This window comes from Helianthus annuus, chromosome 14 (assembly GCF_002127325.2).
Source record: "Helianthus annuus cultivar XRQ/B chromosome 14, HanXRQr2.0-SUNRISE, whole genome shotgun sequence".
Lineage (NCBI taxonomy): Eukaryota > Viridiplantae > Streptophyta > Magnoliopsida > Asterales > Asteraceae > Helianthus > Helianthus annuus.
The window spans coordinates 89592294-89607391 of NC_035446.2; the positions used below are offsets into that span (position 1 = coordinate 89592294).

General features: G+C 35.6%; 3 protein-coding genes and 1 long non-coding RNA gene across 6 annotated transcripts in view; 3 read left to right on the forward strand and 1 right to left on the reverse strand.

The window, feature by feature from the left end:
• Positions 1–2158: 2158 nt before the first annotated feature.
• LOC110908599 lies at positions 2159–5010 on the forward strand. The gene is made up of 2 exons (XR_002574739.2): positions 2159–2471; positions 4724–5010. It is a non-coding gene; the product is annotated as an uncharacterized LOC110908599 (long non-coding RNA).
• Positions 5011–6288: 1278 nt separating this feature from the next.
• LOC118486512 (wall-associated receptor kinase-like 8) lies at positions 6289–7146 on the forward strand. Its single transcript, XM_035983005.1, has one exon. It carries the CDS (start codon positions 6289–6291, stop codon positions 7144–7146), a length of 858 nt encoding a protein of 285 aa, XP_035838898.1.
• Positions 7147–7202: 56 nt separating this feature from the next.
• On the forward strand, positions 7203–9269 carry LOC110906884 (wall-associated receptor kinase-like 9). Its single transcript, XM_022151947.2, has 2 exons — positions 7203–7352; positions 8089–9269. The coding sequence occupies exons 1-2, from the start codon at positions 7337–7339 to the stop codon at positions 9252–9254; spliced, it is 1182 nt and encodes a 393-aa protein (XP_022007639.2). The 5' UTR covers positions 7203–7336; the 3' UTR covers positions 9255–9269.
• A 2128-nt stretch (positions 9270–11397) lies between these two features.
• LOC110908598 overlaps positions 11398–15098 on the reverse strand; it is a 46998-nt gene continuing 43297 nt past the window's right edge. For 2 of the 3 annotated variants that reach the window (XM_035982561.1, XM_035982558.1), the window contains 4 exons: positions 12927–13006; positions 12616–12790; positions 12253–12529; positions 11398–12182 (listed from right to left, as the gene is read on the reverse strand). The gene's annotated coding sequence lies outside the window, so the exon portion shown is untranslated. The remainder of the gene's footprint in view (positions 12183–12252; positions 12530–12615; positions 12791–12926; positions 13007–15098) is intronic. The other variant, XM_035982559.1, reaches the window with a different exon arrangement.

Here is a 15098-nt window from a genome sequence, read left to right on the forward strand (position 1 = left end):
ATTCATACAACTGTGTTTTAACAACAATTCAGATTCATACAGATGTGTTTTAACAACAATTCAGATTCATACAGTTGTGTTTTAACAGCAAGCAGATTCATACAAATGCGTTTTATCATTCAGATTCATACAGCTGTGTTTTAACAGCAAGCAGATTCATACAAATGTGTTTTATCATTCAGATTCATACAACTGTGTTTTAACAGCAATTCAGATTCATACAGCTGTGTTTTAACAGCAAGCAGATTCATACAAATGTGTTTTATCATTCAGATTCATACAGCTGTATTTTAACAGCAATTCAGATTCATACAGCTGTGTTTTAACAGCAAGCAGATTCATACAAATGTGTTTTACATCAGCAGATTTCGCCCCAGCAAGCAGAGTCATCCACAACAAACGGAATACCTACAAACATTTGTTATTTTAAACACACACCTAGGGTTCTTGCGACTTCAACTGTGCTTCCAGCAAATTCAACTTTTCTTCCGGCGACTTCATCTCTGCTTCCATCCATCTTGTTCAAATCCCTCTGTTCTTTGAATCTCTTCCCTTCAAACATCAATTACTTCAATGTAGAACACGATTGAACCCTAATCGCCTACTAAAACACAGAACACAATGTTGGGAAGATCTTACGTATATAGAAGTTGGTAAATCTCTTATCTTGATCCATGATTTTAGGTATTTTTGGTATGATTTTAGAGGGTTTTCATTGTGGGTTTAGAGAGAGAAAGAGAGAGAGAGGGAAAATGGCGTGTATTAAGGAGATGTGATATCTCTGACGGTTATTTTTTATTGATTTAAAACACACATAAGGACGAAATTGCCCTTCCTCATTTAAAACAATCTATTAAATATAGTAAATTATTACAAGATTGCCATTGATTTGATCTCAACCCTTAAACACACCAATCGGATGGACAAGATCACTTCCTAGACTTTCTAGGAAAAACACACTTTCCGCAAGAACCCTACTATATATATATATATATATATATATATATATATATATATATATATATATATATATATATATAGGGTAATGCTAGACAAAAAACCCTTAAATTCTTAGAAAACTCTGGAAACCCAAATGGGAACCCATTTTTACCCAACCTCCCGACATTTTTTTTTTTTTTGAAAAAAATTACACATGTAATATACATGTTTTAGAGTGTTTTGGGCCAAAAAAAAACAAAAAAGCGCCGAAGGGATTTTTTTTTAAAAAAATAAACAAATTTCAGTGCCTAACATGTGTTAGGCAAAAAAGACATAAATTTGCTGAAATTTGCTGAAACTTTTTTTTTTTAAATTATCCTTTCGGCGCTTTTTTGATTTTTTTGGCCCAAAAGTCTTAAAAACATGTATATTACATGTGTTATTTTTTTCAAAAAAAAAATGTCGGGAGCTTGGGTTTTTAGGGTTTTTTATATATATAGGGTTTTCTATATAGCCCAACCCTATATATATATATATATATATATATATATTTGTGTGTGTGTATCATTTTTAATGAAATGACTAGAGACCAACATCAACAATGTTTAGTCTAAGATCCAAATAGAGGTCATTTTAGTAATTAGAATTGAAATCTAATACCAATAGTCCATTGTCCAATACTTAAATGTCCATGTGAGTAATTGAGTCAAAATTTCAAATACTAAAATTTGAAGCATCGATCAATACTTGAGTCTCAACCCGCCATTCGACTCAAAAGTACAAGACCCTAATCAAAACCCCTCTTTTGCCATCGTTATACGATTTCTCCATCGCCACTTACCAAGACGCCAACTCGCCAGGGTTTTGCTTCAATCGGTTCATTCAATCTCAAACTTCCGATAGAACAAGGGTATGTTTCAATCGGTCGATGATTTATCTTCCTGCTTAGTTAATCTTGATAAAACTTGTTGAGTTTTTCGCATTCCTCACTACTAGAAAAAACACCTTTAATGACACACGAACGATGACACACACTCATTTTATGATATACAAAAGACGTGTGTCATAAAAAAATGTCATTGTTTCTAAATTTTAAAAAAAATTATGACATATATTTTTATGTGTCATTTAAGTGTCGTAACAATTTTTGTGTGTCATCGTTTCTAAAATCTAAAGAATTTATGACACACTTATCTATAATTATTTGAGACTCTTCAAAATTTCAAATTTCCCTCCTGTAGACTCTTCAAAATTTCTAATTTCCCTCCTATATCCCAAATATTTCCCCTATATCCACTCAAATCAGATCTAATTGTTCTCTATCAATTCTGATCGATATATAACAAAATCTTTGCATCACCATCGCACTACCACACCACCTATTGAGAATGCCTTTCATCCTCGTTCAATAGCCCCTTCAACAGCCCGTATGGATGTTAGGTTCAAGATGATTTATTGTAATGAGTTTGCTTTACTCGCAGGCCATGACTCAACAGACGCTCTCATTTCTTTCCGGTGAACGCCATGGTTTGGTATTTTTTTTTTATTATTCTTCGTCGTTTTCAAAACCCTAGTTTTTTGTGCCTTTTTGTTTCTATCAGGTTTATGTTTGTTTGGATTTGGTAATTTTAATAATCTGTCTGTATTAGAAAATGATTAGGGCACTCTCTTTGAATAGGCGACTGTTAATTAAGTAATTAGTGTGCATAGGTGATGGACTAACAAAAGATTTCAGGCTAGTTTTTTTTACTTTTAATCAGATGCATGTTATTTTTGTTAATTGTTGGAAGGCTGAAACTGTGAAGTGGTTGAAGAAATTGAATACGTTTGCTTGCTATTTGGCTCTGTTTGTTTGTTTGTTTGGTGGGGTTGTTTATTGAATTAAAATAACTAATAATATCCTCAAAACCCAAGAGATTGATAACAACCTTATCGATGTAGTTTTGATTGCCCAATGATGTGGTTAATCAGCTGAATAAATGGAGAATTATGTGCTATATTTTACTTTTAAATACTCATTAAGTGCTGGTGATTGTCTGCAAATATGCAAATCAAAACATACATAAGATGTTTTGTCTAGATTAATAATTTTTGTTCATGTGTGGAATATCAATGACTTTGACATGAACAAGAGTTTTGGTTTTCGACTACATGAATAAGAGATTTGCCTTTTGGCCTTACATTAGATTATATAAATCAGAGATGCCACTTTGATGAAGCCATATTATTGATATTTATATTTTGAGGATATAAAATATAAATATCAATAATTGGATCAGATTGCTCAAAACCCACCGAAGACCCAGAAGACTTTGGCGAGTGCTCTGTTTTGTCGTATCGCTCAGAATATTGGATCAAATTTCTGTACGACCCCTCATCAGAACGCCCTCGTCAGAACGCCGTCCTAGAATGTTTGCGGGGCCCCCACCCCAATATTTTCTATCGGTCATCCCCATCGAGGGCTTAGGCCAAAAGATGTCAGCCGTTGAATGTCGTGCTATCTTAAAATATCGGCTCATGATTCCTATGTTCCCTGATGATGAGCAATGCCCGATTTGCCGGAAAGCTTGCTTAGACCAATTTGGGAAGCATGCTCTGCACTGTAAAGAACTGCCAGGTTTTAAGTATAGGCACGACTGGGTGCGGGATGTCTTGGGGGACATCCTCAAACGGGCGGGGATCTCGGTGAAGAAAGAAGCCCCCGTAAACTTTTTGACAGATCCGAGGGAAGGAAGATCCACATTGCGTCCCGCGGACGTTTTAGTTTTCGGCTGGGATGCAGGTAAACACGCGTGTGTTGATCTACCGGGGTTTCCCCCCTTGTAGGCTTACGGGATACAAGTTTTGTGCCTGGTCAAGCAATTGCAAAGGTGGCAGCGAAGAAAATGGACAAATATGCAAAAGCCTGCGAGGATAATCAACATTCCTTTATCCCTTTTGCCTTTGATACCTTTGGCTCGCTAGCCCCAGAAGCCATCAGATTTCTTGAACGGGTCCAACGGGTTGTTCACAGCAACATTTCGTCTTCTAGAGATCAGGGTTTCGTTTTTACTAGGTTAGGTTTCGCTATTCAAAAAGGGGTAGTGGTGCAGCTTGTTGCCCGCTTACCGGCTATTTTGGTGTAATTATCCTTAAAGTTTTTATATGAAATGAATAAAAAACATCTGGTGAAACATGTAAAAAAAAATTATTTAATGATCATCAACAAGGGGCAGTAATGGTTAATTTAAATGTTGAAGGTTCATAATTTAAATGCTGTACTTTTGACCATTTTGTTGGGTGTTTTACTATCTACTGGGGTGCAAATGAGCCGAGTCTGAGCTTGACTAACTCGATTCAAGTTTTGTTTCTAAAGCTCAAGCTCGGCTCATAGGCATATTGTACATTACACTTTCACTATATATATGATTATTTAAATATATATTAATGACAAGTTATATAAACAGTAAGCTTGCCAGGCTCGCTAGCCGGGTCGGATTTGGTAAGCGAAGCTCGGGCTCCTTTACTAAACAAGCTTGTTTATAGGCTTGTTTAATCTTGGCTTGTCTGGTTTTTTTTTTTTTTTTTTTTTTTGAGCTGAGCTCGAGTAGCTTGGCTCGTTTGTACTCCTACCATTTACTCTATTCTAGCTTGTTTTGGTCCTTCGCTAGGCAAATTGTATTGAATGTTAATCATCTGAATAAATGGAGATGTTTTTATGCTTACTTTTCTTTAAGTGCTAGTTTTTATGCAACAAGATGTAAAAACATTTAATAAATTGTATCGAATGTTAATCTTTTCTCAGGAAAGGAAAAAGGCGATGATAGAAAAAAGCCACCTGAATATGTGAAGATTAAAACCTACTTCAAAAGTTCGGTTGAGACATGATGAAGATAACGGTTTCTTTTGTTCGCGACAACTCGGGCACCAAGAGAATTCGCGAAGAATGATCTATATTTGTGGCAACCTTTATTTTCCGGTGATATTTTGTATCGACATTAATATGATATTGTTAACTTTAAATGTTGTTATTATTTAATGAAATATTGTACCGTGTTTTGCTATTTTATTTATTTTGTATTCACTTGGGAATAGTCGAGTGGTGTTGGTGAGTTAGATAAAATGAGGTTAAATGATCGATCCCCATGGTATGCAAATTTAGCCATTAAAAAAATATTTTGTATTATTAGACATTAATTGTCATTTAATGTGAAAATTAATAATTCTAAATAATTTTTTTTAAAACACCTAAAACCATGACACATTTATGTATCATCTTTCATTTATGACATTGGTATTCTTGACACGTATTCTGTGTTATAAATGTGTCATAAACGCATGTCATAAAAGTGTGTTATAAAAAGATGACACATAAATGCATGTCATTTTCATTTTATGACAGGGGCTTCCTTGACACACTTTTGTGTGTCATATGTACCCTATAATGACACGTATTGTGTGTTATTATAGGTCTTTTTCTAGTAGTGCCTTGTTATTTGTTAAATTTTTACTTGTGTTTTATTGAACGAAACATCAAGGACGAAAACTGCACTTTATTCTAATAACTAGCACTCCCATCATCACTTTCCTTGTTTTTTCTATGACGCTCGATACTCGCTTGACGCTCGTTCGAAAAATGCTCGAATCGAAAGACGCTCGCTCGACTTTTGCTCGGTACAAAAACCGCTCGGTTCGGTTCGGATCGGTTTGTAAACGAACCGAGCACGAGAAAAGGTCTGATTGGTTCGGTTCGGCTCGTGAACAACCCTACATAACGCCCCATAAAGCCCCTAAGTGACGTGACACGACACGTGTCGCATAACGCCCACAAAGGGACTTTATAACTACGGATGGCCTTACAACTTCATACTTTGAATTAAAATTACACCAAGTTTGCCAATCCAACCATTTCAATTTGGATGCATCTATGTTTGAGTTAGCTTGCTTTGATGTCGTTCATTGCCTTTAACATCTTTATTGGTTTGCTGTGGAATATTGTTAGTACACCTCCAAAGTAGCCAAAATGAAATACTTGATAAATCTTTTATCAAAACAAATCAGATTTTATTATATTTTTATTACAAATAACTGAATATGTGTTGGAATCACTAAAAAACCAAACCAAAAAAAAGAATATTAAACAAGTGTTATCCTTGCAATATTCTTTAATAACTATTTAACAACCACACAATGATATTAATGTCAAGCATAATTAGTTGGACCGTGTAACAACAATATTATTAACAGTTTTTCTATCATTAAACAATTCTCACCAATCATTGCTAACCGCAATATTTATAGACTCGTTGGTCTCTAGTACATTTCTCTCAATTCGTACCGACAATATTTCAATAATCCTTCTTTACAAATATGAAGTTATTTCATCCTTACTTGTATCTACTCATTTCCCTTTCAATAACATCAATCTCTGTTTCAAAATACGCCAAGACAGGGTGCAATGATACATGTGGGAACAACGTGACGATTCCATACCCGTTTGGAATCGGTGCAGATTGTTCTGTGAACCCATGGTACATCGTTGATTGCAACTCCTCCAGGCCATATCTATCTGCACTCAACCACCTGGAAATCTTGAGGGTAGACTTACATAATCAAACAATCATTGTTAGTACACCAAGAATCTCTGATTGCCAAAACCCCGTTGAGAAAACCAGTCAGCTCATGAGTATCGATCTTGATAGGACTCCCTTCCTGTTTTGCAGTTATCACAATAGATTTGTTTTTGACGGGTGTGGTAATGCAGTTATGATGGAAAACGGGAGTGCGCTCACCGGGTGTTCCACTTCTTGTCTGAGTGAGAATGTTACCGAAATAAACAACTACTGTTTTGGCTTTTCTTGTTGCCAAACGACAGTTCCACATTTTCTTAAGTTGTACAGTATAAATATCGCGGGTCTGGGTAGAGATGGAGGGTGTGCGTATGCTTTCTTGCTGGATGAAGATTCATATCTAAAACAAACCTTTTCTGTCCAATCTGTTGCGGCTAACAACGCTTATGTACCCATGTCCCTTATGTGGACCTTTCCACACAACGCCACACTAAGTTGCTGTCGAGGAGCCTCAGACCATATGAATATGGAACTGGATACGGGTAATGGTACTTTTGTGGAGTCACAGAAATGTTCCCGTCATATAGGTTACAAAGGAAACCCTTACTTATATGATGGATGTGAAGGTATTATAGCATCTTCTTATTCATGTTTTTAATAATTTATTTTACTAGTTTTTAATTTCTTGTATGTATGATGCGTGTATAGTAATTGAAGACTGTGCAAGCTGCCCTGATTCCTCATGTAACTATGATATAATATATGGTGGGGATGGGTCGAGTACTAAAGTAACAAACTTCACTTGCAGACCTAATGTTTCTCCAACAGGTTTTGGAAGCAAATCATCCATGGGTGTTATTCTAGGTAAGCTTTGCCTGTTCTCTAGAATGTTTTGGATCACAAGTTTACTATATGATGACAAATGAAGACTTTATCAAGAGATGAATGACAAGTTTACTCTCTTGATTTGTTTAGCATTCCCAGTATGACCTTTTATGATATTTGGAGTGGCAAGTGTTCTTAGACCGGTGGGTATGGGGCGTGGGTTGTGGCGTTGAAGGGGGTCTAACGCCGGCTACACCAGCTCGGCTAGGCATTGTGTTTGACGTTGCCCGCTTGGCGTGATATTCTGCCTAGCGTGGCGCAGGGGGCTGGGTGACGTGGCGGGCTGTGGTTGGCTGGTTCAAAGTAAATAGTTTAAACAAAAAAAATCCATATAGCTGCCACGCCCAACTAAGCGACGGCCCACCACACCACTAGTTTTTGAGTATTAGCTTGTGGATCTCACCCTCACCACGTGTCAAGCAATGCCCCCAACCCAAACCCCTCCACACCCCATAGTCTTAAAGTACAATATCTTAATACATGATTAAGTTGGTTTAATTTAGATTTTTATTCTTCCACCTTAGATGTATTTGTGTGTCCTTTGTTTTTGCCAAAAATATCAAATAGGCAACCCTTGAGGGCAGTAGCATTTAAGGACAACTTGTATGTTTATAAATAAAGAGAACAATAAAAGGCAGCACAACATAAATAATTGACTTAGTTTGATATGTTAGATTAGTTACCAACTTGCAATCTTGCATTGTACTTGATTCAGGTGTTAGCCTAAGTGTGGGTGTACTTTTTCTTATCGCAAACATCTACGCATTGTACAAATGGATCAAGAAAGTAAAAGAAAGAAGACAAAGAAAAAGGTTCTTTAAACGAAATGGTGGTTTACTTTTAAAGCAACAAGAAGAAGCTGACCCGTCTTTAGTTGGTAAAACCATACTTTTCACATCACATGAGCTAGAGAAGGCGACAGACAACTTCAATGAGAATAGAATTCTGGGACGTGGAGGACAAGGTACAGTGTATAAAGGGATGTTAGTGGATGGTAGGATTGTAGCAATCAAGAAATCAAAGGTTGTTGATGAGAGTCAATTAGAACAATTCATTAATGAGGTGGTTATTCTATCCCAAGTTAATCATAGAAACGTGGTCAAACTATTTGGATGTTGCTTAGAGACAGACGTCCCTTCGCTTGTTTCTGAATTCATTCCAAATGGCACCTTGTACGATCGACTTCACAAGGGAATAGACGGATCCCCAATTTCTTTGAACATGAGATTACAGATAGCTACAGAGGTTTCAGGAGCACTTGCTTACTTGCATTCAGCAACTTCCATTCCAATATACCATAGAGACATTAAAACCACTAATATACTTTTGGATGAGAAATACAGGGCAAAAGTTTCAGACTTTGGAACTTCTAGGTTTGTTTCAGTAGAGCAAACCCATTTGACTACCTTAGTCAAAGGTACGTTTGGCTACCTTGATCCTGAGTATTTCCAATCTAGTCAATTCACTGAAAAAAGTGATGTATATAGTTTTGGAGTTGTTTTAGTTGAACTCTTAACCAGAGAAAGGCCAATTTCCCAAACTAGATTTGGTGAACATAGAAGTTTGGCTACACACTTTATGTTGGCTATGGAAGAAGGGCGTGCTATGTCTATTTTTGATGCAATGGTGATTAAAGAGGGTACTAGGGATGAACTTCTGGTTGTAGCTAGCCTGGCAATGCGATGCTTAAATTTGAATGGAAGGTATAGACCAACAATGAAAGAAGTAGCTACAGAGCTAGAAGCTATACGAATGTCACACATTCCCTCTACCGTTCAAACTAATACCGGACCCATGACATATGAAAAGAACCAATCGTTTACAACATATACCGAAACATCTTCAAAAATGTTGAGTTTGAATGATAGCTTTAGCCAGTGACGCAAAACATTAAGTCATTAATTGTTTAGTAAACTTACGTTGACACATGCTTCCACTGTGTGTAACATAATAAATTTAACGTTGTCGTAGATGTGTTAAATTCCATCGCACTTTCTCTTTTGCTTTTGCAACTATTGACATTCAGTAATTTTTTTTTTTCAAATTAGTAGATATGTGATGCAAGGGTAGGGATATGATAAAAAGTGTCTAAAATGTAAGAAGGGTAAGAAGTGTTTTAAACCATTGGATATTTGATCTAATGGTTGAGATCAATAGGGTATAAAAATGTAAATTGTGTTTTAATTAGAGGGACCTTATGTAAAATTGAAGGGCAAGAGTGTCTTTTTCAATGTTTGAAATATGGTAACCATATCATACACGACCAAAACCTCCTACATTCACTCCTTTTTCCTTAAATATAGGAATTAATGATTCACCTTAATTGTAGGAGGTCTTTGGTTACATATTCGTCATACATTATCATAAAGAGAACTGTAATCAGATTCATGGCGTGGTGTTTTAAAACAATTGGATAAAATTGACTATGATTCAAGTCATAGTGTTTTATCTGGAGACATTGTTCATGGCGTGGTGTTTTAAACATCTATGATTCAAGTCATGGTGTTTTATCTGGAGACATTGTTCATGGTGTGGTGTTTTAAACATCTATGATTCAAGTCATGGTGTTTTATCTGGAGACATTGTTCATGGCGTGGTGTTTTATCAAAACAAAACATTCCCAGATTTTAAAACACCATGACTATGATTCAAGTCATGATGTTTTATCTGGAGACATTGTTCATGGCGTGGTGTTTTAAACATCTATGATTCAAGTCATAGATAAAACACCACGCCATGAACAATGTCTCCAGATAAAACACCATGACTTGAATCATAGTCAATGTTTCCAGTTTTTTAGAACACCACGCCATGAACAATGTATGATTCAAGTCATAGATAAAACACCACGCCATGAACAATGTCTCCAGATAAAACACCATGACTTGAATCATAGTCAATGTCTCCAGTTTTTTTAAAACACCACGCCATGAACAATGTATGATTAAAAGATGTTGCGATTAAAAGATGATGAAGAATATAAAATAATCAGATGTATAATGTTTCCTAAAATTTCTCCTAATTCAAAATTCAATTCAAACTTTAAAAAACTCATCGGCAGTTTTTTTTTTTTTTTTTTTTTTGGCAGTTATTCTTGGAAATCAATTAAATGATAAAAATGTCAAATTACTAATATACCCTTTTGAATTAATTAGGATAAAGGACACTTGTCACTCCCAAATTATTTCTCACACTTCTCACAAAAGTCCCACTTTTTACAGGATCCTCTACCTGTGATGCAATATACTATTATTGATCTCATATGAGTTATTCGTTGACGAACTAGTCTTTCTTTCACAAGCTTATATAGCTAGGTTGTAGTCAGACTTATTCGGTTAGGCAATGTGTAGTCATAAAGCCCCTTGTGGGGCGTTATGCGACACGTGTCGTGCCACGTCATACGGGGGCTTTATGGGGCGTTATATCACTAGAGCCCGTAGTCATAGAGCCCCTACCCATCATTACCTATTTAATAATTTTCAATATTATTAATTAATTATAAAAACAATAACTTTTTTTATTGGTCCAAGGTTTCAAACCTCCCTCCACAACGCCGCGATATCCATAGCGCTCCCCCACTTTTTTTGCCTCATAACGCCGCCCGTAGTGGTCTTCGGGGCGTTATAGGGGCGTTATGAGAGAAAATGACGCCATATGAAGCCCCACTACGCATTACCTTAGAGTTCTCGATTCATAGTGTGATCTATTACAAACTACTAGATGTAAAAACTATGTAAAAACACGTGTAGTTTTTAGAAATTTTACATACCACCTTTTATTAAACAACGAATGTTTCTATATTAAATGTTCCATTACGTGAATTGAATTGATTCATTACTCGCAATATATAACAAATTTACAACCAGAATAACTACATATAAGGAAAACAATATATACATATACACTAAAAAGTATATCGAAGGCAATGTTGTTTACTGTTCTCGTGTACTCGGTTCATCAAACCATCTTGGGGGATCAAATCCTTATCCAACTACAATTTAACAATAAATTTAGACTAAGATGAGAGATCTCCACTGTGATAAAGTAGAACATAATACAAACAGGGACTTTAGCAAGCAGCTAAACAACCCTAGTACTCCCACAATAGTACAGAATGAAATACAACATGCGAAAAAACAAACTTAGACTAAATTCTTGAACCTACTCCAATTGTCAGACTGACGTCTGCTCCTTTGAGCCTCCTTGTTACACGCCAGAAGGTCACAACCTTGATTTCTTCCACCAACTCTTCCCATGGAAAATTTTGTTGTTGCAATGCAACCATAAAGTCGAAGTAGTTATAAAGTAAATGGCATACAACAATTGTTCCTTTTTCTTAACCAGGACTAAAGGCCTAAACTGAAGCAGTGCAAGATCATCTGATATAAAGATTGGAAGGTCGCCGAAATGGGAACTTTGGTCCACACGAACACCCACCACCAAAATGCCCGAGCAAACATACACGATACATACAATACACAATTAATTGACTTGTTTAAACAAGTCTTGTTTGGTTTGATTCGGTCTCTTATGTAGGACTAGTTTTAAACCAAACCGTTAGATCCGGTTTGAACCGGACCATGAACACCTCTAATATTGCATGGTGTTAATCAAAATCGGATGCTCTTTTAACTATTTCCATGCTACACTAATCTTCAAAGTTTTGCAAATTAAATAAATAGCTTTAACAAAACGTGACATTAATATGAATAAATAAACCAAACCTTCTCTCATGTTTTTCTAAAATTCATTAAGAGTTGGCTCCACAAGATCCTAGCCCTTGGGGTATTTGACCCTGTTTGTCTTCACCTAAGGCATCAATCCAACTGTAATTATCAATCTAACACCATAAATAATAATAATCATGTAATCCTAATACCTTTAGAACGTTTCTTCATGAATCCTCTGGAAAACACATCTCTGGTCATCGATCACAATATATGTCCAGTTACAATTATAAAAGTTGGTTAAAAAGGATAAAAGAAGCCTCTTCAGACTTTGGTGCTAAATCAACATCACCACAAGAAGCGGTGGCCACCGTGTGATCGTTTAATTTTTGTGAACCATTTCCTTCTCATCATCGTGCATTTCCGAAGATGATAAAGAAGTCAGATCTTCATTAATTTTTGTGTTCTCAAGTTTGACACATGTAGCAGCTGCATCAAGCGAACCCATAGTGATTCTAATAAGAAAAGGTAAGAAGACTAAATGAAAAATATAAAAAAATTATAAAACACACTACCTTGACCCATGGAAGAATATGTTGAACAGTAAGTTTCGGACTAAGAATGCAAGAGAATTTGGTGATTTTACCAGCGGCTGTTGTACGTACTTCGGCTTCATTATCATGAAGCAACCTCGCGCATGCCCGAACCGAATCCCGAAGCAATCTCATGCATGCCGGAACCAAATCCATCCTATTTTGTTGATGTAATCATAACCGAATTAGTAAAAAAACTACAAAATAATGGAAATAAGAAGATTACTAAATGATCATATTTAGTATCTGATTTTCAAAAAAAAAGAACAACAAGATATTAAAGGGAAACATACTTGGTAGGTTCGGGACCCACAACTTTACATAGCTCATACAACTGATTTGCAACCATATAACGAACACGCCATCATTTGTCCTAAATTTGAGAACCAATTTGATAATAAGAAAAAAACAAAAAAAAGATATAAACCGGTGTAGATGGCCATTAAATCCACCAATTTAATTTATAATTTGGATCTCGTCATCAGAAAAACCGGTTCAGCAAGTCATAAGCTAAAAGTGATTAATTAAAAACTAATTAATTTTAGACATGCTAAGTTTTAAATTTATACAAATAGACACTCTAATTATGTTTACTAGACTTAACTAACTTATCTAAGACAGACTCGACTTTAACTGTTTTTATGTTTTGAGGGGGTTTTCTAATAATCTAATGCAATTTATTAAAATTAACTAAATTAACTAAAGCGGACGGAGATACGAACTAAGACTGCGGACGAATTCAGATGATGGGAGAGACACTACCTAGACTGGAATCCGGGATTATACTAGTAATGATTTATTATGATGTTTGTTACTATGGAACCGGGATCTTATTATGCTAAACCTATCGAGACACCGGGCATGACCCCTGACCCTTCTCACGAAGACACCTATGAAACTCTAAAGGCTGTTATGGACACCGGTTGGTCTAGACTCCCTCACGGGTTATCTAAGTGGTTTACAAAAGTACCCTAATTCAATCTACTCCCTCACGGGTTATAAACCTAGGATAAACTTAGGTTCTCAAATTGACTTGTTAGACAACAGTCAATAGGGAAATTAGTTCAGACTCCTCACGAAGACCCTACCTAGCAATTTACTGACTTAGATCTAACAATAACCTCGCACCTCACAGCTATTGAGTTAGTAGAACACATAGAGTTATCTAACTATCAATTATCGCTTCTAAGGTATATTGGCCAATTAACCCAAAAGATCACAAAACAATATTATAATATAGCATGAACCTATTATATAGAAGAAATCTACCAAGAATCATACGAAGCAATAAACGACAATTAAACAAAACTAAGCATGCATAGACACCGAACCGATAATTAAGTTGACTACTTTCATAAAGAATCCACAAAATAACAAGCATCCATAATAAAATCAAAACTTTAACAAACCATTCATCTCAATCTAGGTAGTACAAAGAGTCTAGCCAAGAATCATAGTCGAAACAAATAAACAACTCTTAAACAGTACGCAAAACATGTTCATAGTTTAAATAACACAAAAAAACTAACAAGTTGCGAACCCGACAACCTTGAAACTTGAACCAATAGATTTCTCCACCTTTGAAATCCTCCTTCTTCCCTCCGTATGTATATATTTTCTTTTCGTAACAGTGGGGTTTTTTTTTTTCAATACATAGCCGTCTCCCCCTTCTTGTAACAGTGGGGTATATCCTCAATAATAATTCATCTCTTTGTATTTATACGATTTAATTATCCCTACGGTGTCACAATATGCATCCAATACAGACATTCCATGATTTGTAAGCCCATGCGATACACTAATGTCGATTGGGCCAAATTCTTAATGATCCAGAAGCCCACATCGAATTATGAAGTAGGACGGTGGCATCTTGTGGTAATTTTATGGATTTCATTAATGCCATTCTCTGGTCTTTCCGCGTCCTTTTTCTTCTCTGACGTCTCATGATGTGCATAAAACAAATTGTTTGGTCAAAGTATCATGCCTTGGTCAAACTTTTAAAACCCAAGGATTAGTCGATGCGTAAGTCTGTGAATTTGATAGCACCATTCAACTCAATTAGTTAATTAAATTTAATTATAATGTAAGCCCACTTATTTTATAGAAATCTATAGAAATTAACCCATGAACTAAATTAATTAGGCTTGTAAGTAACAACGATGATTGATAAAATTTTGCACCAAGTTTGACTGTTAAACTTCTTATTTTTCTCTTTTAACTACATCTCATCAGTTTAACTCCTTTTAGCTGATTTCCTCTTTAAACTTTTAAAATCGAATTATGAACCAACTAGGAGTCAAATTTAACAAAAAACAACATAAAAGCTACTCAAAAGTGTAGGAAATATTTTATGAAAAATATATCTAATTTAGCACATATCAACAGGTCTTTTCACGGGCTTCATACCCTGTCAAGACATTATAGCAACAAATTGAAATAGGCATACTAGAAAATAATATTTTATC